This window comes from Primulina tabacum, chromosome 15, assembly GCF_025594145.1.
Source record: "Primulina tabacum isolate GXHZ01 chromosome 15, ASM2559414v2, whole genome shotgun sequence".
NCBI lineage: Eukaryota > Viridiplantae > Streptophyta > Magnoliopsida > Lamiales > Gesneriaceae > Primulina > Primulina tabacum.
This window is the reverse complement of record NC_134564.1, coordinates 28,730,938-28,753,971: the sequence shown is the minus strand read 5'-3', so window position 1 is coordinate 28,753,971 and position 23,034 is coordinate 28,730,938. Positions and strand designations below refer to the sequence as shown.

Here is a 23,034-nt window from a genome sequence, read left to right as displayed (position 1 = left end):
TCGTTCAGTGGAGTAGACCAAAAGTTTTAGTTTTGGTAATGTTAAGTACAAATTGAACTGGGTCTTTTGCAAATTCCTTGTAAAGATTAAAGGTTTCTAGTGTGAGCTTTCCCAAATGGAAGAAGAGGTGATGTAGGAGCTTGAGTTCTCCGAAAATCCAGAAACAAACTTGTGTCTATTTACCATTCAGTTTACCTAGTCAAACCAGTTTTGAAATATTAGAATTTATCATTTTGGCTTCTTTTCCGCACATATTTTTGTGAGTCAAATGACATTGACATAGAGAATACCAAGTTTAGTTTCTAGCCAGACTAAATTATTTTGAAGTTAAGAAATTTGTTATGAGTTTTTATTCAGCCCCATTTCTAAACACTTACATCATTCCTACCAAGTTGTATAAGAGAGAGGCATATTGTTGTCTCTGAAAATTTCTTTGAATGGCTTCTTTTAAAAAAATTCCAATGTTCTCAAAGGAAGATTTCGACAACTGAAAGATAAGGATGCATGCTCATTTAGTTGCACAAAACGATGATATGCGGTACATCATTACTGATGGACCAATGAAAAGTATGAAAGCAAACAGTGTTGTTGCTATAACTGATGGGGCACCTTAGAAAATTGAAAAGCCTAGAAATGAATGAAAAAACAATGATAAGAAGAAAACCAACCTCGATAACGTGGCTAAAGATATACTATATAAAACTCTGAAAGGAAATTTATAAAAAACTGATTCAATTGTTCAAAGGAAATGAACAAGAAAAAGAAAAAAATCTTTATGTTACTACACAGAAGTTTGACAGCATCAAAATTAAATAAGGTGAAGTAATGAATGAATTTTTGATGAATGAGTTATCAACATTATCACTGAATTGAGTGCACTTAGGAAAGTGGACAGTAACTGAGAAGTTATCCTGAAAGTGATGCGTGGTTTGCCCAAGGAATGAATGTGAAACAATCAATGAGGTAATCTAAAAATTTGAAAAATTTGAGTTGCACGACCTTTTTTAAGGATTTAAAGGCGTACTAGTTTGAGTTGTAAATAAGAGAGGATAATAAGTCTAGTTCTCAGTTGACCAAGACCTTAACGAAAGTAAAATTGGAACCAACAATTTCGAGTGAGAAGTCAGCCGAGCAGTAAAGTAGTGATGTCATGTCATTGTTTGTGAAGAAGTTTGAAAATTTTCTAAGAAAGAATCAAGGCATTTTTCAATGTTCTCACCGAAGATCTTATCAGAAGAGAAAATCTACTGATGATTGCAACACTTGTTTCACTGTGGTAAAACTGGACACTTTATAGTTGACTATACCAAACCAAAGAAAGATGACAAGAGAGCTGCTGAGAAGTACAAAAAGTTCTTTGACAGAAGTAGGTCCAAAGATGAGAAGAAGTCCTTAAAAAAGAAACATAAGGTGTTGATGGCCAAGGAAAGCAAGTCAAATTGGGTTAATTCTGACAATGAATCATCTGAGTCAGAAAGCTCATGCAGTTCGAGTGATGATGAGAAAGTGAAGTGTTTGATGGCCATTGATGTTGAGCTGAAATCTACCAGTGAACATGTATTTAATTTTAGCTCAACTAATTCCGTGAGAGATAATCTTGTCACTGCACTGGAATAAGTCTTCAGTTTCTTTCAATGAAATGCAAGAATTGCGAAAATTATTTGGAGACAAAATTAGTCTCGGTTTCAACAACAATGAAAGCATTGCTGATACAAGTACTCAACCAAAATTGGAAATTTGCAAAAGAAATTTTATTCATATTTTTAGATCCACTTTGGTATGTGAACAGAAAGAACACATACCTCAAGTTGAAAAGCTTGTTGAAAATAATAGTAAGGGTAGAAAGTTTGATGTTGGTTATGTGCCTGAGAGTTCTAATGCTAAGCCAAATTGGAAGCATACCGAACCGGTTTTTCAATGAAAGGCAAGCCTAATAGATACTTTAACAGCAAAATCCTGTTCAGAAAAGAAACAGGAAAATCAATGAAGTTGGATGGCTAAACAATATTTTGTATCTACTGTTCACATAATACACCACACACATGCATATGCACAAACTCTTTGGAACACAACAAGTGACCCGTCAATTAAATTGATCCAAGTTTGGGTTCCAAAATAACTAATAACGTCTGGACCCAAGTAGATATGGATAAAAATAGTTATTCTTCATTTGTGATTGCAAGACACATGAACTGAACAAATCAAGAAGTCAGTTCGGTACCTGGACAGTGGATATTCAAAGCACATGACTGGCATTACAAAAAAACAACGGTTAACCGTCGCTAAAAGGGTTAGGAGACGGTTTTAATGATGGTTTATAGGTCCGTAACGGGAGGTCGCGTATAGCGACGGTTTTTTTATAACCGTCGCTATAATAAGCGACTGTTTTGTCGAAAACCGTCGCTAGCCGTCGCTACAATAAGTGACAATTTTTTTGAAAACAGTAGATTCATGAAGCGACGGTTTTTAATCAAAATACTACGCAAAATTTCATAAATAAAATACTACGCAAAAATTAAAATTAAATATTAAATTATCTGTAAAGAAAATGCTTTAAAAACCTGACGTGCGCGAAGATATGCAGATCTATGTAACGTTGGAAGATCACACCGATGAGCAAATCTACGAAATTAATACAAAAAAATGTTAGTACAAAATAAAAAAACCGAAACTTTGAAAGAATTTATAGATTTTCGCTACTACCAGAGAAAAAAGGCGCAAATCGCTGAAAAAAATGTTCGCAAACCTAAGTATATATAGAACCATAGCGACGGTTTTTGCAAAAACCGTGGCCATTAGCGACGGTTTGGAGTTAAACCGTTGCCAATAGCGACAATTTTTTATAAACCGTCGGCGATCTAGATCGACGACGGTTTTTTTCACAACCATCGCTATTGGCGACAGTATAGGAAAACCGTCGCTACTGGCGACGGTTTAGAAAACTAGTCGCCGAATATTGCGACGATATTGTTGAACATTACCATCGCTAATTTAGCAACGGTTATATAGCGACGGTTTAAAAAAAAAAATTTCCTTGAATACGTAATTATATAAAAATATATTTTGTCAAGTATAATTGAAAAAAAACTAACAACAACATTTGAGAAATGTAATCATATTACTAATCTAAAAATAATGATACAAGTGTTTGGTACAAATGTCGTAAAAAAAATCAGGAAAAAACGTGTATACGGTGACTGGGATGCGATCTCTCAGCATGACGTTCTCCGACGACTGACTGACACCCGATGACCCACCACGTCGACCCGGAGCCATCTCATCTGGATATAAGGTGCTGGCCATCGACCCACACCCATACATCATCCCTTTCTTCTTCCCCTCAACCACAGTCTTGAACATTCTGTTCACCGACTGTGGGCTGGGACAACTCTGATTTTTGTCATCGACTCAGCCATGTAGCGCTCCATCTCCTCCTGTGATGTTGATAAAAAATGAATCATATCGATTTTTCTTAGTGTAACGTTAATGTGAATAACGAATTTTCATAAACTTACGTGGTGCAGGCAGGGATCGCATGTCAGCGGACGATCCCTAATTGTTGTGCCATTAGCAACGGTTTTGAGTTAAACCATCGCTATGAGCGATGGTTTTAGACAAACTATCGCTATTAGAGATGAGGCGATGGTTTGAATACAACCGTTGCTATTGGCGACAGTTTTAAAAACCGTCGCTAATAGCGACATTTTACATATACCGTCGCCAAATATTGCGACGGTTTAATTTTATACCGTCGCACATGGCGACGGGTAAAAAACCTGTCGCCTAATATGGCTACGAACATAATTATAACGTCGCCAAAGGCGACGGTCAAAAAACCCGTCGCACAAAATGGCGACGGGTTTGTTCGAACAGTCGCAAATTAGCGACGATTTTTAAAAAAAACCGTCGCTATGTTAGCGACAGTTTTTGATTAACCGTCGCTATTCTAGCGACGGTTGTTGATAAACCGTCGCTTACTTTAATAGGCGAAGGTTTTATAAAAAACCGTCGCTAATAAAGCGACGGTTTTTGATAAACCGTCGCTATGTCAACCGTTTTTTTGTAGTGTGGTGTAGCTAAACTTCTATATAAGCTGGCTCCTTTGGAGTACATCGTACGAGGGATTGAAGAGGTTGATGCGGTGCCAGATAGGTGTGAGTTGATAGATGAGGAAGAGGCTTTTGGAGTGATTGTTGACCACGCACAAACTCTCTCTCAGTCGCAGGACATCTAAGTTTGGTTGTTTATAATTAGTTTCAGGGCCGATCCTAACAATATTTGGGCCCGAGTCTAACTTTTAAAAAGAGGCATCTGAATCATAATGTGTGTTCATATTTTTTTTAGTTTCATAACAATTTTTCAAATTAAATCAATACGTTAAAGACAATATAAAAAACTAAATGAATAAAAATATCAAACATGTCCAAAATGATCACTAAAAAACAACCCGCCTAATAGTTTTAGAGCTAAAAATACTAATCAAGTCTGTATAAACAAGTTGTTCAGTAATTTCTTTCTCAATCGATAACATAACCAATTCATTCAATTTTTCTTGTGACATGATCGGAGAAAAGATTTGATGAGCTTTAACTTGAGAAACTTCGCTCTGCACTTGCTACTGTGATCGGGGACAGTCAACAAGATTTTATAAGCAATATGAGCATTTCGGAAACACCCATCCATTTTCTTCAAGTAATTCACTACATCAATGACCAATTTTGCTTCTCTTGGTAATGAGCACCTCAAGAATGTCAACTCCGAAAATAGATCATCCCCATTAATATCAGAACAACCCTTATGAGTCAAAGAATTTTCAAGATTTTTGCAAGACCTCAAAAAGGTTTCATCGTCTGCACGTTGTAACCTCTCTAGATTGAACAAAAAACCAAATATTTCTTCATATTTTTGAAACTGTTCAAATCGAGCTTTCATAGAAGAACGAACTTGATCGATTATAAAGAAAAAGTAGTTAATTCGAAAAGATTCTACAGCTGACTGTATCACTTCTTCACTGTTACTTTCACCAAATTGTTTCTTTCTTCGAATAACATGTTTCTCTCGGAATACAGCTTCAATGCCCATCTCACATGCCATTTCTTTAGCTATAACCATGGCCTTATCGTAACCATCTTCTCTAAATTCTTCAAGAAATAAAACAATTCCTTGTAAAAGTTTGATAGCAACATCAATATCTATATTTTCAGATTAAAGAAATTTGCTCACAGGTGTTAATAGCATGCAACAACTTGTACCAAATTACCACACCAAGCAAGAATTCAAAATTCTCAAGTTCATATAACGCTAAGGACTCAGCGTCACTCTTCGTTTTGGGATCTTCACTATCATTTGCCAAGTCATACAACGCATCTCTTATTTGTGCAGTTTGCTCCATTATAGGTTTAACACTCTCAACATGACTTTCTCATCGTGTTTGTGACAATGGATTAACTGTCAAACCCTTCACGTGATCTTTGAAAATCTTCCACTGCTTGGTGGAAGAGGAGAACAATGTATAGATCCGTTGTATTACTCCAAAAAATGACATAGCCTTAAGACAACAAATATCATTTTTAATATTCCCCCAGTTCTAAACAAGTCACATATTTAATAGGAAAAATAAAGTTATTACGTGATATAAGCTATAATATTAAATGATCAATTGAACTATGGGCTATAATTAATATTAAATTTCATGCCATCAAACATGATTAGATCTAGCTTGAAGCTAGGTCAAAGATTATGTTGTGGTTTTCTGTTTTTATATTATATTTAGTTTGTCGTTTTGGTTATTCTTTTCAATAATTATAATATAAAATGACTGTTTTAAATTGATTTAATGAATATCAAAAATTTCTCAAGGATGCAGTGTATTAGTTTTTATCCAAATAAATAGTTGATAATAAATATTGTTTTTTCTTGTGAAGTTAAAATGAATTATGTTTTATTTATTGTTTATATGTAGTATGAAACTCAAAATCGGATTCAAACCAGGAAATTTTTCGCTTTTTTTTTTATAATTTTAAATTTGTGTCATTCGAATCCTTTTGGAAATACCAGGAAATTTTATATTTTGAGCTTCTTCAACATTCTGCCTGCACCTTATTACTTGAACCATTTCATAAGTGCGGCCTAGGCAAATTTGGGGCTACTAAATTTTGGACATTCTGCCTACACCTTATTGCTTGATCCATTAATATCATTTTTAATACTCCAAAATATTACATAGCCTTAGGACAATAAAGATGTTTTGGGCTATCTAGTATTATATATAAAAAAAAATTTAAAAATTTTTGGACCCCAAAAAAGAGATGGGCCTGAGTCATTGGACTCACTTGACTCTGAATAAGCACGGCCCTGATTAGTTTGGAAGTGTTTGTGGTCGTTTTTCCATCATTTCTCCAAACTCAAATATACTTTCTTAACTGCAGTTTTTACTTGGTGCCTCTTAGTTAAGAAAGTTGAGCAAAATAAAACAGAAGATTTTATGTTTTATGGTGATAAGAATTAGGGTCAAGGCTGTTATCGGCTCAAGTTTAGGAGGTTTTGAAGAATTTGATCTAGACAGGAAATACAGAAAAAGTTGAATTATTAGGTCAAAGCCTCCTATATTAAAAGTTTGCACTAGGTGGGTTCATAAAAGGGAGAGAGTGTGGGCTTTATGCATGCAGCGGAGGGAATAAAAAGAGTTGGAAAGTATATTTGATGATCCAAATGCAAACTTTCTTTATCTCACAAGGGAATCATGAGTTACCGTTGTGACCTCTGCATCATTTATGTATACTGTGAATTGGTTGTTGTCCATCACCATCAGCTAAGCATTTTCAGAAGTTTTGTGATCTAATGAAGTTTTGAAGGGCTATACATCAAAGATAAAGCTCGACGTACGTAAATGGTGCATGCATGCATGCAATAAAATTGTCTCGTTGGAAGTGTCCACTCTAGTCTTTTTGTTGAGGTCGGACTCTTTGTAATTTTTCATCTTTGGATTTGTTAAAGGAAGAAGTATTAAGCGCATATCGTTTTACTTTGAGATAAATTTAATGGTTTAATTTTGTGAAAGTTTGAAATTCGTTATACTAACTCTTCACTCCAACTCGTATTAAAATTAGCAACTTCAATGGGTAAAATTTCAAGATAACAAATTTAATCAAAATTATTTTGCTAAGTATCTTATCTAAACACACTAAAAATGCTATAAACAGAGTCGAGGATCATAACCACTCTTAAATGATGGTTAAAGTGGTTAGTTGGAACAAGTTGTATAAAATAGAATATAAGCTTGATGATATTCATTCAGTTCATGTTACAATAAATGTTCTCTTCCATTTTCTCTCTGAAATTATCTTCTTTTATTTTTCATCATCATTCTTAGGAGGCTAGCTATCCTCGAAATATGTAGAGCCCAAAATCAATATACGTAAACCAATGCATTTATTAAATTGTTAAATTAATTATTTAATTTTAAAATACTTTTAATGATGCATGATTTATGATTTGCATTATTTTAAACTATTACATGTTTATTTTATGCACGTTGAAGCGTTTTCTTGAGTTTTATGTTTCAGGCGAATATTCGATACGAGATCGGAAAAAGAGACCGGTGATGATTTAGACGATTTATGAAAATGTGGTATTTTATTTCAAGTCAAGGAAATTGATATTTTAAAATGTTTATGAAAATTTAAGCCTTTTAAAAACCTAATTTAATTCATTAGGTGAGTTTAAGATTTTAAGTTTTTCTAAAATACTAATTTGATTAGCTGGGAATTTTTAAATCTTAGAAGTTTAGCACATGTGTAGTTTATTTAAATTAGGGGCTGTTAATTGGTTATTAGTATTTTTAATTAAACTAATTATCTCTTAATTATCTCCCTAAATCTCTACACACACACTCTTGCACGCCACACACACACACTTAGCACACACATTTTTGTGCTCTCTTCTTTGATAAGAAAAACTAGGGTTCCTGAAACTCTTTCAGCATCCACCCTCTCAACCCTTTTCCCTTGCAAATTTTTGAAGTTTCACGTCCCTTTCTCGAGCAAGAATCGTGTAGCAAGCGTTCCCCGGTCGTCTCCCGTAATCCACCGCGTCGGTATTCGTTATCTTCGAGCGTTTAGACACAAAGGCATGTATATTCTTTTATTTCTGCATCGATCTTATCGTAGTAAGTATTTGAAGCATATTGTGTGTAAAATTTGTTTATTTTATGCAAAGTTTGAGCAAAAATGGTAGAAACGCTTTTGAACAAGTTTTTAGATCTCAAAAATCTAATATGCTGTCATTTCGAGTCCCGCGAATTGTTGGTCGATTTTCTGGAAAAACTTTCAACATGTAAAACGTAGTAATTTTTTATACCTTCGATTTGACAGTAAATTCATAATTTTCGGACAAGAAATGAGTGTGTTATGATCATTCTCGTGTGACTGCTCAAACTGTGATGTTATAAAATATGTTCTTCATGTTTCTTGAGTTTTATTTGGTTGCAAGCTTGGTTGGGAATCGCTTGGGGATCATTGCTGCGTTTAGGTATGTCATGGGTTGTGGTCAGATGCCAATCGGTGTTTCGTTTCGAGTCAGTATGGGTTTGATTACATTAGAAGTCATGGAGAAGTGAATGGGTAGAAGATGATACTTTTGGGGTTTTGTTAGCATCGCAGCACTGCATTTGGAGCGCTGCAGCCCTGCAGCTATGTGCAGGGTAGCGCCGCGGCGCTGGTTGGTAGCGCCTAGGTGCTTGACCAGGCGCTGCAGCGCCTAGGCGTTGGTTCATGGGTCTTCGAGCTTCAAGTTTAGGTGCTATTGCTTCATTTGGGTATTAATACGTCGTTATGTCCAAGCATAGTGATGGTTAAATTAGACGTTACGAAGTTTGAATAGGAAACGTTGAACTATGATTTAACCGAGGTCCGTGTCTTTCATTGCTTGTGAAATGTTCATACTCCATATAAAGATTGTTTCGAGGTTCGATGTCATGACTTAGTATGATGATTAAATATGGTCGAGTCTTGAGTGGTCTAGAAAGTCATAAGTTATTTAATTACTTCGGTGGTGAGTTTGATTGGTACAGTTAAGTTATGGAATTTTAAGTTGTTGGAATAATGTATTAGTATGTATGTGCAGCAGTATCCCAAGCAAAATCCAACGAAGCCCTCAACGCTATGTAAATATGTTCGATGTGCAAAAAGAAAATGTTTTGTGTTTTTGAGGTATGCGAATTGTCTTGTGACCAATTATATTAAGGGTTTGGAAGCCGGAGAACGTGTCTGGGGACCTCTCCACCCCGATAAAGCATGACCGGGTTTTGATCAGGACTGAAAAGCGGTAAAGCATGACCAGAGACCAATCCACCCGGTAAAGCATTACCGGGGATCTTATGTATGTGGGAGTGAACGTTCGGTCGAAAGACTGTGATGATCCCTGCCAGCCCAGTACTGTGGTTTAGTCTGATCAGACGCATTATGTTATGGGTCACTTGCTTTGAAACATATCTTTACGTAAAATGATGATGATTATGTATGTTGCAAGCACTGTTTATGAAATGATGGCACATCAATATTTATGTAAGTATGCTTAGAGTTTAAATATGTATTGGGCTACTTTAAAATGCATGTGGATTTTATTATTTGATATTCTCAGTTTATATATGTTGAGTCTTTGGACTCACTAGACATGAACGATTCAGGTGATGACGAGTTTGAGGAGACGAGAGACGGAGACCAGTGCGATGGCTCGGACTGGGCGGAGGACTAACCCGAGAACCGCTTAAGTTTTAAGGACTTTTATGCATGTTGACCTCATGTACTATGATTTTAATGAATTACTTTATGTTGTTTTAAACAAGTACTTGTTGCAAGTTCGTTTACAGTTCAAATAATTGATCAAGCATTTTATTTACAAGTGTATTTGAGAGATGGTTAATTATTTAAGAAAAAATTTTATTTTCCGCAAATTTTAAGCATGTTCAAAAGTACAGTACGTTACAAAATAACTCTTGCATATTGCTAATAATAGAAGAAAAAGATTTGGATATGTCGAATTTTGCCATAGATGAGTGGCTGAAATTAAGATTCGCTTATATTCTTTATATTTATAATCTCGTAATATTTTTTTTATCTGCACGTAGAGATTTGTTACAATTGGATCTCAAACTTAAGACGATAAATTGTCACAAACTTGAAACTTTGGTGGTAGATGAGCTATCAACATTGACCGTAGTATTTTATGTTTTTAGTCAGGAGAAGGGGATTGTTACAATTTGATCTCGATATATTTATATATATTGTCTCATCTACTCGTGGTATCTTATTTTGATATGCATAGTCTTATCAAAATGATATATCTATATCTACACTGTTCTAAAAAGTGTGAATGAAAATCCAAAGTTTTTCAACTGTGAATTAACAACGTAGCCCAAATATATATATATAACAATCCAAAACTTGCAATGGTAATCCTTGGAAAATTGATTTCAAAAAACAAGGATATAAAAATGTCATTTGCAATCAATGTAGGGGTAAAATACATTAATCTGATCGGTAACAATTTTTCTAATAGAAAATGAGATGATATCCTTGTGATATTATTCAAGGGTGCATCTAAGTATGAACATTTATCAATATATATAGGGTCGTGGTGTTGTGTTGAAAATATTCTATGTTTTGGTGATAACAAAATAACTTCGAGTTATTTTGGGTCCAGCTGTTCTTGTAAGTGTAATTGAATGGTCCAAGTCATGTATGCAAACTCTTTGATCAATATTTACTCAGTTCATCAGTTTTATTATAAAAATATATATATCATAATGATCACCTCGTTGGAGATAGTGAAATGCCTTTTTTCAATAAGGGGAAGTCACTTAATACTTCTTTTCCTATGCCTTTGATCTATAGCAGCAGACTGAACGGCTCCAATTGCTTCGTACACCTTCCACTCCATTTGGGTAAAATGGTTTGAGCTTCATTTGGATTCTATTTGCAACTTTTAATAACTTATTGATAAATTATGTTATGACTCGTCGGCAATATGCTAGGTAGGTGGCAGACAACATTTATGAAGGTTGGTGGCAAAACGCGTTGAGTCATCTTGAGAGGTTGGAAGAATACGGACGAAACGCATTGAGAGAGAATAGAACTCTCCTCTCCTCATTTCAGATCATCCCTTCATCGAGTTATTATATTATCTTATAACATTTAATTACTTAATTATATAATATTTGTGAGATGTTTGTTCTCCTGTATTAAGAGGGAGTGTGTTCTCTTTGGAAACACAATGAGTGATTTGGAAACACAACGAGTAATTGTACACTATAAAATATTATAGCGAAATTCATTTTATTTTACCCGTGTTTTTTATCCTGATAATTTTAGGGGTTTTCTACGTAAATCTCGATATCCAGTTTTATACTTTATTTTCATATTATTATCTAAAGTTGTGGTACGTGAGACCAACAATGATGTACTCGACTTGAGTCAATACTGTTTTGGCACACCACAAAGGTAAAATAAGATTCACCAAATTCTTAGGTAGTGGCATTTGAAAGGGATTATTCACCGGTCGAGCTAGTAGAGTGCAAAATAATTTAACCTAGGCAGGCCGGTGAAGGGTCGGGGTTTTCCAAACCCTGCAGCCAAACCATGGAATCTTTGCGTCAAGCTGACATTTCTCTTAACCAAACTTCTTGTTCAGTTGTTCTCTGCCAAATTCAGGCTGAGTGAATTCGTATTAGTAATATTGACTTGCCACTAACTCCCTTAACCTGTGGATGGAGAGCTACATAGCATGTTGTTGCTGCTCCCCAATCTCAATGAACTATATGACTTCGGTTCAAACTTCAAATGGTTAAAGACGATATCTTAGATCTTGATTTAAGAGATGACATGTGAGAAAATCACTTAGTTTGGAGAACTAATATCTATGTAGCCGACCTAACAACTACGAGAAATGTCCTAATGATTATGTCTTGCTTTCAAAATAAACCATGTCTCTTCTTCTCATCAAGATTTCTGAGGTCAAAGATTGAACAATTATATATATATATATTATTATTTTGTAATCCAAAACGTGAATTAATTCAAACTAAGGAAGCATTAATTCTATATAAAAAATATTATCATACAAATATATCAAGTATGAGCAAATAAAAGATGGCGGCAACAACGCGCACGTACGTATGTTCCTTTGTTAGATGTTTATGACAACGAAGGATCAACAACATTCTTAATTTTATTTTATTTTTTATCAGGAGAGGGAAGTATTACAATTGGATCTTGCGCATGAAACCTCCTAAACTAAATATCTTGGTATCAGATGAGCTATATGCCATTATATAACATTATTAAACTTAGTCTTACATCGAAATTTATAATTCCAAAGACCAAAAACAGAATTCCAAGACTAAGAACGTTGTTGGTCCTCCATGTCATAAACATCTAAGAGAGGACGAGGAACTCTGCCAATAAAATACATAAATTGGTTAATCAGTCGCCAGATGCTAAGTAACTGCACAGAATGGTGCATACACGTCTGAACATTCCCATATCAGAGAGGGGTGTATGCAACATGTAAACAAACAAAACTGCAAATTGAGTTGCACAATTTTTATTTTTTTATGAACAGAGAAAAGATGCCCTAGCCCCTAAGGCTAGCTAAAAAGAAGCTATATCATACATCAACAAGCTTAACTGGCACGATTGTCGTCTGAATTAAAAATCATTGCCATCACCTTGAAAATGAAACAGTTCTAACTATATCAAAAACTGAAACAGTTCTAACTATATCAAATTATCCTAACTTACAGAAAAACGAAAATACGTATACATCAAGAAGTTTCCATTCGGGGTATTGCAGTACAGTCAGTAACCTAACTAATTCACTTTCTAGATAAGGAAGTGCGCAAAAAACTGCCTTCAGTAATAATCAGTCCTGCAAAACGTGAATAGCTAAATATTCCATTTGACAGTGTAAGGTCAAATTGTACCAAGTTGTCACTGGATGTGTTCTAACTTTATATAAGTGATGTCTTCTTTCGTGTTTGCTGCAGCTAACTGACACCAGTCGGCATGAGTGGGAAGAAAGACCAGTCATTCAATGATGCTCCCTCCTCACCAAGAATCTTCTCATTCGCCCACCAATCAGACCCAACTACAGGTTCATCGCAATGTCCATCTATATTGTCAAATTTGAACTCTTTGGCTGATCCAAGAGTGATTGTTCGGGTTTTATTATGACGCGGCCCATTCTCACTGTCGCTCTGAGCTTTCTCAGAGATGCCAATGATAGTTTGTCCAGTTTTCTCACTGTCGCTCTGAGCTTTCTCAGAGATGCCAATGATAGTTTGTCCACCTGAATCACCAGTTTCATTAGTTATTTGTAATGGCTTTTCTTCTCCTCTGAATTCTACATTCTCAACAGACACTGCAACGCCTTTGGGTAACAAGGTCACTGGCTCTTTTTCCGCACATTTTAAAACTTCTTCGGCCGGTATCTCGAAAGAAACTCGGTGATCAACCATGGTATCATCATTTCTTGATCCATTATGTGTATCTGGAAGAGAAGCAACGTCTGAATCTTGGCGCTTCACAAGGCAAGGCTCACAAGATGTAGCACCAGCAGCATCTGGAGTCACGGCACCTGATCCTTGGCATGACTCCCATCCACGAAAAATTATCTTGTCGAGATCTAAAAGTTTAGGTGGATTTCCAGTTCTGAAATCAAGGAAAAAGGGATGTCCACTGGCAAACTCACAATCAGGGAAAGGTGATGCGGTACCCGAACCAGAGATGCCCGAGCAAGGAGAGATCAAATGGCTGACTGGACTTCCAGGTTGAAGCTGATAGGATTGAAATTCATACTGGGATAAAGGGTATCTTTGATCACCTTCACTATTATGATGGAGGTTGGGTTCGAGAAGCTGAGCAAATGGCACCTCGGGAGAGGATGGCGTGGTCAAGTGGGCTGATTCTGGGGGAGGAGTATAGGGTGCAGTTGATGGTTCGGTGCTGAAGGTCGAGAAGACTGGGGGTGAGACTAACTGGGTCTCATAAGCATAAGGGCCAATAGCAAAAATTGAAGCAGGGCCACCAGGAGAATACATGTTTGCAGAGGCAGAAGTGAGGGATAATAAGCCAGTCGGTGACTGAGTGGCAGAAGGTGGTTCCGAGGGAAGAAATGATGCCGGAGATGAAGGCGGGGCGGTAAAAGGCATTACTATTGAAGGTGGATGGGATGGATCTTCAGGTACAGAAGCATCTGCTCCTGCACCCGCAGTTTCAGGAACAAGAACTGCATGTCCAATTCGATGGCTATTCTTGTGCGATCCAAAACACCAATAAAGGCTCATGCAGCTTCCCCACCTTCTTTTCTACAATAACAAAGGACAAGTCACATTACATGAGAATGAGAATCGCTATACAGAAAATCAATCTGATTTAGGAAAAATGAAGCCCTTGAAAGTTTAATGGCACAAGACAGTAATAAAAATAAAGCATATGTACAGCATCTTCATTAAGTTCAAAGTGGAAAATTTACAAGATTCAGAAATTCACCCAGAAGTTAGTAGTATCATTATATTGTAGTACAAAGTAAAGATACAATACAAGGCAACATCTAACAGTGTCCACAATCACAGTGAAGAAACTTCCTCCCTTCGTCAAATTATAGTGCACGAGGGCAATTAGACATAGCAGCCCAAAAGAAATTATCCACTGTTACAAAAAAGAGTGCTAGAATTAACTTCACCAGGAAAATCAGAGTTCAATAACTTCAGTTTTCCGAACGAGTGTTTTGAGTTTCTATGTAACCTCAAAGAGTAGTAGAACAGGGAAAAAAAGGCAAAAAAAGAGCACCACTGGGGCTACATCATGGTACTCTAGTCTACAGTGGGTATTGAAATCTACAAAGGATTAAAAATTCTGATTACAAATTATTAAAAAATTCTTCAGCTTCAATAAGTTCTAAAAAAACCCAACAATTCATGGCCAGCAATTCTATATGCATCAAGAGTTGCGCTCCTGTTTCAGGTTTATCCTAGCAAATAAAGAATTTAATCAAAGTAAACACTGACTGTGAAGGTCACTGCTAAAATGGTAACATTCGAGACTAGCAAACCAAACCACAATAAAACAGGCAGACCACTTTGATCAACATTCCTTGTCATTTCGTATGTGTATTTATAAACTAAATAAATATCTCAGTAGAGAACTAGAAATCTGCTTCTACAATCTTTCTCTATTGACGAATAAATCCTACAAGGTCGATATAATCTTGAAACCCTTCTATCAAGAAATTCCGTTAACTGATGACCAACGACGTTCTGAAATTTCGTGTGATATTCTTAAATTTCCTTTACAAAAAAAATCCGGTTCACGCAAAATATCGACGTTCTCAACAATACAATATTCATGCCTAAAACACATCAAATTCAAATTTTTCAACAGCATCGACAAATCATAAGGACTAAATCATCAGATCTGTAACCCATTAATAAAAAAAAGAGTTCGAAATGAAACGAGCATTAAACACTCAACTAAGCGAATTCTAGAACACCACCATCAAACTACAACCAAATTCAAAGGTAAAGAAATCGTCACGGAGTTGCTTTCAACACGAACCAAGTATAAAACGCTTAAATCATCAACCTTTTCCCGGAGAAACACAAAAAAAAAAAAAAGTTACCGAATAGCTCTAATGAAGACAAACTTTCCACACCTGAAACGAAGCTTGAGGATCGCGATTCTCCAAAGATGCGACCGCCGTGGCGGCAGCGCTTATCGTGTCTATCGCATCCGTTCCATTCACTCTTCTCATTGTTGACCAGATCGATCACACAAAATTTCAGTCAAAAATTCAGATTATCGAGCTTAAATTTCACATATTCATCGAAGAAAAACCAAAAGAAAGAAAATCAAATTGTGATTGAATAACGACGATAAAGAAAAATGTAGATGTATGTATATGTGTAAGTATAGATTGATTCGGAGGTCAAACACGGCAACGACTTGAAAGGAGGTTGTCAATTATCCAATGGTGATGAATATTAGGGGAATGAGTACAATTACATTATTGTACACGAAGGAAATGGCATAAAAGGGCTTCCATCTAGGGGCTATTATAGGTATATTTCGGTTTATTTTTTTAATTTTTAATTATATATTAAGATGGTTCATTTTTAATAAATATTTTAAATATAAAATAATATATAGATCTTGGCTCAGTTTGAATAAGTATTTTTTACGGAATTTTTTATAAAATATTTTAAAAGTTTTTTAAAGAATAAATATGTGTTTGAACAATTATGGTATAAAAATATTTGGCAAAAATTTGTGTGAGACGGTCTCACAGGTCGTATTTTGTAAGACAGATCTCTTATATGGGTCATCCATAAAAAAATATTACTTTTTATTGTGAATATCGATAGATTGACCCATCTCACAGATAAAGATTCATGAGACCGTCTCACAAGAGACCTATTAATTAAATAATTAACACGACATTATTTTCAATTTATAAGAATTGTACAGTTTAAAAGAGAAATTTTGTTTAGAAACAAAAGTGATTCGAAGAATTTTTTAAAGTAATAGAATGTAGAAAGAATTATTATGAAATTAAATATTTTCGTGTATTCCAAAATAATTGCTACGACGACCTATTTTTTTATATATAAATAATAAGGTTTTATTAAGTTGGGAAGATAATAATAAATTAAATAGTTTAAGGGTAATTCGGTAATTGAAAACAGCACTGAATCAATTTTTAATGAAATAGATGCTTGGTGGACGCATCTAATCGCTCGTGCGCACATCGCTTTTCGTTGGCACCCCGGCGTACGTTTGGGCCCACCGTGCAAAATTCTCCCCCTTTACCTGCAACCCAAACTAACTTGCACGGTTGGTTCATGTCTCCAACGCAAGTTTTTTTATTTTTAAAAAATATTATTATATAATTTAGTTGATAATGGAAGGTCCTGTTTCCGCTGATTGGCCCAAAAGTTGTCGGTCCAAAACTACCATGTTCACTTTGACCTTTTTTAACTTTTTTTTGGCAAAAAACCGTGTGAGACAGTCTCACGAGTCGTATATTGTGAGACATATATTTTATTTGGTTCATTCATTAAAAATATTACTTTTTATACTAAGAATATTAATTTTTATTTTGAATATCGGTAGAGTTGACCCTCTCACATATAAAGATTCATGAGACCGTATCACAAGAGAGACTACTCTTTTTTTTTTACCCTTTGATTGCCTAGCTTTTTGCTTATGTTGGTTATGAAGTCGACATTTTTGCGCCTCATGTTTTAACTTGCTACAAGATTTATGTTTTTTTTTTTGAGTTGAAAAACAATTTATTATAATAGGATCTTGAATATGAGATCTCGTCTCAAATTTTGAGACTTGGTTTCATATGGACTATAAGTTATCAGCATGTCATGTAAGATTTGAATTGCGTTTGGTTGGAGAAGCCAATAAACTAAAAACTTTTTTTTTAAAAAAAAAAGTTAGAATGCTAGAACTTATAACATGATTTTTTAAAAAATTAGAATTTCAAATTATTGGGTTTCTGCTTTTATAAATTTTTTTAAAAAATCAATATTTCACATTTATTTAAACACCAAAACCAGTTTCTTTTTTTTAATAAATTTTTTTTAAAAAACCTGAACTTATTTAAATGTTTTTCTTAAGCTACAATTCCTATATTTAAACTCTCTTAAAGTTCTTTTGGTTGGAGAAACCAATAGATTAGAGTATGCTTAGATTAAAAAGTTTGAGCATGAACAGTGTTTTTTTAAAATATAAAATGCTTTTATAATTTTATATATGTTTAGTGCTTTAAAAAGTAATTAATTAGACTAGCTTTTCAAAACTACAAACTTATAACACCAAGCCGTCATTTTGAAATTTCAAACCATCTCAACCTAAATTCCTTCATTCTACATGTAAAATTTTCAAACTATTCTACTACAATTTTACGTAAAATAAAAAAATTTGAATTTTTTATTTATTTGGTTTTATTCACATGAAATTATTGACATCATGTTTCCTATTCGTATATTTGTTTTATGATTTTATGAGTACATCTTGTAGGAAACTAACGACGTCGTACAGTAACCACGGGCGGAGCCACAAGTAAGAGTACCTGGGCTGTAGCCCGAGTGCTAATTTTTTTTTAATTGAGTCTGCTAGGGCTTCATTTATTTTTTTAGGTTCAAGTTGTGATATGAATGCAGCATGCATAAAGTCATCTAACATTTGTCCCCTAGAACTAAGAGGTGCGGTTGGGTTACGAACCAGTTCGAGTTGATGATTCTTATTCCAGGCCGAAGACTAGGTCCAAAGAGATTTGAATTTTGATGTTTAGTAGATTGATCCTCATTGGCGTTTGCAACATATTTTTTGGAGGTATTTCTGGCCGGTGGTTATTCACTAGTTTGACTTCATCTGCATCTTGGTCAACTGTGGTTTCTTCAAGTCCAACTTGACGTATCTCTGAAGCAACTCTAGTTGTTTTTTTCAAATCTATCTCATCATCACTTTTATTATAAAGATTAGTAGCATATAATCTATTTCTTAAGTCATGAATATTACTATTTTCGCTACCTTGACAGATATATATGATCCATCAAATACAATATACATAGATTCTTCAACAGACAGAGTTATATTATCATAAACTCTATAATATTTGTTAACAGAGATGAGTATCCTAGGAATACACCAGCATCATATTTAGCATAAAAAAAAATTTAGATATGTTTTACCATTGTTATAAATGAAGTATTTGCTAAAGTTTGATACATCATGAATATTTATAATTCTCGATCTTATATGGAGCCTTATTATGCTTATTATTTATCATTGATATGTTATAAGTGTAGCAAGCTGTATGAATTACTTCTGTCCAAAATATCTGAGTTATCCCAGAATCAGCTATCATTTTTCTGGCTTATTCCTTCAAGATCTGGTTCATTCTCTCAGCAACATCATTTTGTCGCGGTGACCTAACAGTAGAAAACTTATGCTTGATTCTTTGGTCATCTAGATAAGAAATGAGGGTTTTGTTTGTAAATTTGGTGCCCTTATCACTCCTTATCATTTATATCACAAAGAATTTCTCATTTTGAAGAGGTTTTAAAATCTTGACGAACTGGACATGAGTTTTGGAAGGCAAGAAGATCCCCCAAGTAAACTTGGAATAATCATCATTCATTTACTAGAATATATCTCATTCCACCTAAGATTTTAAATTGTATAGGAATAAATATACCAATGTGCAGTAAATCAAGCATTTTGTTGAAAAGTTATGCCCTATATTTTTAAAGGTAGATCTCATTTTCTTATCAAGTTGGCATACAGTGCAGATCTTATTTTTGTTAAAATAATTTTTAGGCAATCTAAAAACCAACTCTTTCTTACCAAGACTGGAAATATACTTGATGTTTAGATTATTTAGTCTTTTGTGTCATAATCAATTTTTATTACTATTCAAAACGAGAAAAGCAAATAAGAGTAACAAGTTGATCATCATTTCAACTAACTTTATTTCATAAGTGTTCGTAGAATTCAACTGAGTTATACCATAAATTTTCAAGCAACAAAATATTTTTTAGTGATTACTTTGCCGCAAATAATCTTACCCTTAACCATAGACTTACTTTTACAATCATCTCCAAAGATGATTCTTGGTCCTTTGCAATTAATGACTTTTGAGAGCAGCTAGACACTTCCAGTCATATGTTTGGAACAACTCCTATCCAGATACCAGATGGATTATTGACAAAAAATTTCTTGAATAATTGCAATCATCGAAATAAAACACTAGGTACCCAAATCTAACTGGGTCATGATAGGATTAACTCTTTTGGAACTCACACTTGAATTAGTCTAGTTGGTCTACTAGTATGTGTATCCAAAATAGTGCGAGATTGTGCTACAAAAATGTGTGGTTTTGTGTTTTATTCTTTGTTTCACATTATTTTGTTTGGGTCATTCATCCTTATCATTTATTATGTAAATCTTTTGAACCACGTTGCAATTGTAGTACAAAATAGGTTTTCCCTTCATAGATTAATGTCTGGCTGGACTAGACTTATGATTATATGTTTTTACATTGTTATGTTAACCAAAACCAGTGGAACCTTTTCTATAATTTATCCATTTCTGACTGGACATAGAACACCGCTGTTCAACATAGCCAAATCCTCTATGCTTAAACTTTTCTCATAAGTAATAGTCAGACGGGTTTGGACTTATTGCTAATCATGTTCGAATATCATGCTGGACTAGACAAAGTATAACATTTTAGACTTGTCCTTTTATAGACACGATTGAGTACGCTCCGTAAGAATTGCATTTAGTGTTGCTAAACCCTAAGCCGGTTTTATCTCATGTTGGTTTTTTCAACTCATTAATTTTCCCAATAGAAGCAGAAAATTTGTTCCAAGAATTGACTTATTATTCTCATCGATAGATGCTTGGAACACTCTTTGTAGATCATCATTCTCAGTTGCTAGCAGATTGAGCTACACCTTTAGAGTGTCAAGTTTTTTGTATTATCCAGCTAAAGTCACTTAACTTGTCTGTTAGGCTATTCTTTTATGCCTTAACTTCCTATAATGATTGCAAAATTCTTTTAAACTCATCTGACATGCCCTGAAATGCATTAATAAGATCTTCATTCGTAAATTCATATGAGCTAAAATCAAATACCAAATGGCAGTTTTCACATCAAGTTCTATAGTCTCCAGCTCGACATATCCCATTAGGATTTGAACTCATTTTTCCTCACTCTCACTGGATGCGGTTTCTAAGCTTAAGGAGTCTGAATTTGAGTCTGCCCATTTTCTTTTTCTATCCTCATCAACAAAAATTTTGGCCTTTTTTCTTGTTGGAGGGTTTCTTATCATCTCACCTTCTCTTCTCTTAATGCTTCTTGTCATTCTTCTTTGTCCCTGTTACAATCAGCAATGAATGAACATTCTTTTCACTGTTAAAAAAAGCTTGATTATCATCATATTAATTTTTTTATTATAAAAATTGAATTTATAACGATACTTTTTCATAATTATTCCAAATTTATGAACAAATAATGATATGGTTCCATTCCTTATCTGATCAACAGATTTTCTGCTATAGGATTCTTCAATATTGGTTGATGTAAGGGTTGTAGTGACTAGAGAATTAATAGGCTGAGGGGTGGTATTTGAAAATTAAATTTTTGGTGATTTGAAAAATAATCTAAGGCTGCTGAACTCAAAGTAACCAATTTAAAGAGTCGAGCTAAACTGAATTTTCGAAAGACGTTGATTTCTCAAAGACAATATTTTTGTTATCTAGAGAATAAATCAGGTAGGCACATTAAACCTCATTGAACTTATAACAATCAAAATTTGAGTCATTCGGGATTATTATTTAAAAGATCATATCAACATTATTCAGTCAGGCTTATGAAATCAGAATAATATTCGTACAACATTTTGAACAGATTTGAAAGTTGAAATTCTTATTGAATTACTAAATCTTTGAAAGCCTTATTGATCTAGAGTTGTTATACCACACACTTAAAGTTTTATTCGATTATTGTGAAGATCCAATTGTGCTAGATTATTTCTTTAAGAACTACTTGTAACTGACCGAAAGAGTTATTCTATTCAGATTGTTAAGTTGAGTGATAGCTAGAAGTTTCAAGCAGGCCAGATTTACGCCCTTTGAAGTGGTTTTTTGAAAATTGTTTGTAACTTCCAAGGTTCTTATATTAATTCCTTTCGACAATAAAAGACCAGGAGACATATTACACCATTTTCGAACTTTAATAAAAAAAAATGTTTGTGCACTTTACCTTTTATTATTTATTTATCCAAGGTGAATATTGGCCCCATGTTATAACTATTTGAGCGAGCTCCATTCCACGCAGTTACACTTATTACTGGCTTGTTGAGATAAACTGATTGGGATTATATTCAAGAGTTACTAACCCAAATGAATTTTTATAGATTTTGAGGAGTAGATTTCTTATACACTGCCTCTAATCAATATCTCTTTCCTAACAAGTGGCATAAGATTAACTCATATAAGTAGGATATAAAAATGCTTAAATAAAATAAACTAAAAATAACATAAATAATAAATAAAGATTAAATAATATTACTTTATTATCATACCGAGAGTTTCACATTTTCATCTCGATTTTGGAAGATCAGCTACTCATGATGGTAATGAAGAACTTGAAATATATACTTAACATGATAATTGTATTTAAGTGAAGAATTTAAGAGAATATAAAGAGAAAATTATGAAATCAAAGTTTATTTCATAGAATATTGGATGATTTTATTTATCAGAATACACTCCTATTTATAGGTTACTTTAAAGAGACAAATAAAAAATAAAAAATTATTTTGTCCATGTAATTTGTGCAATTTCATGAATGACTCAAACATATATTGTATCTTGCACTCCATCTTTGACAATCTTCCCAACAGATTTGATTCTTTCACATAAAACAAATGTTGTTCAAAATTTAGTTTTCTGAATTGTGATAAATTTTCATATAATTTTACCAAGTATTTTGACATATATTGTCAAAATATTCAAGTTTCGTAAAATTACAATTCCACTTGTAACACTTTCATTTGTTATTCAATTTGACGTTAAATGTGCAAAGAATTTTATCTCACGATTTTCATCAATATTGTGAATGTTGAAATCAAATTTATACAAGTTTGCCCAAGTGTTGCACGATGCTCGAGTTTGAATAATTCAACACATGACATTTGGCTTTCTGAGTTAATTGCAAGCAATTAATCTTGCAAGACCTTTGACAGACTTTTGGATACTATAAATAGAAGTCACATTTTCACAATCCAAGAAATATAATCAAATGAAGCAACACAACACAACACTGACAAAAAGATCTTTGAAATTCATATTGGTGGATTTGTCCACATTTTTTTCATCATTTAAAGAGTTCGAGAAACTTCCAAAAGTTCGCTAATTATTGTGATTTGAAGTGCTAGTATCACAAAAAAAAAAAAATTGT

General features: G+C 34.0%; 2 protein-coding genes across 2 annotated transcripts; both read right to left on the bottom strand.

Moving 5' to 3' along the window:
- Positions 1-4,542: 4,542 nt before the first annotated feature.
- Positions 4,543-5,392, bottom strand: LOC142526039 (uncharacterized). Its single transcript, XM_075630314.1, has 2 exons — positions 5,266-5,392; positions 4,543-5,192 (listed from the first exon to the last, which is right to left on the bottom strand). The coding sequence occupies exons 1-2, from the start codon at positions 5,390-5,392 to the stop codon at positions 4,543-4,545; spliced, it is 777 nt and encodes a 258-aa protein (XP_075486429.1).
- Positions 5,393-12,725: 7,333 nt separating this feature from the next.
- Positions 12,726-15,998, bottom strand: LOC142527446 (uncharacterized). The gene is made up of 2 exons (XM_075632254.1): positions 15,709-15,998; positions 12,726-14,362 (listed from the first exon to the last, which is right to left on the bottom strand). The coding sequence occupies exons 1-2, from the start codon at positions 15,805-15,807 to the stop codon at positions 13,043-13,045; spliced, it is 1,419 nt and encodes a 472-aa protein (XP_075488369.1). The 5' UTR covers positions 15,808-15,998; the 3' UTR covers positions 12,726-13,042.
- Positions 15,999-23,034: the final 7,036 nt, after the last annotated feature.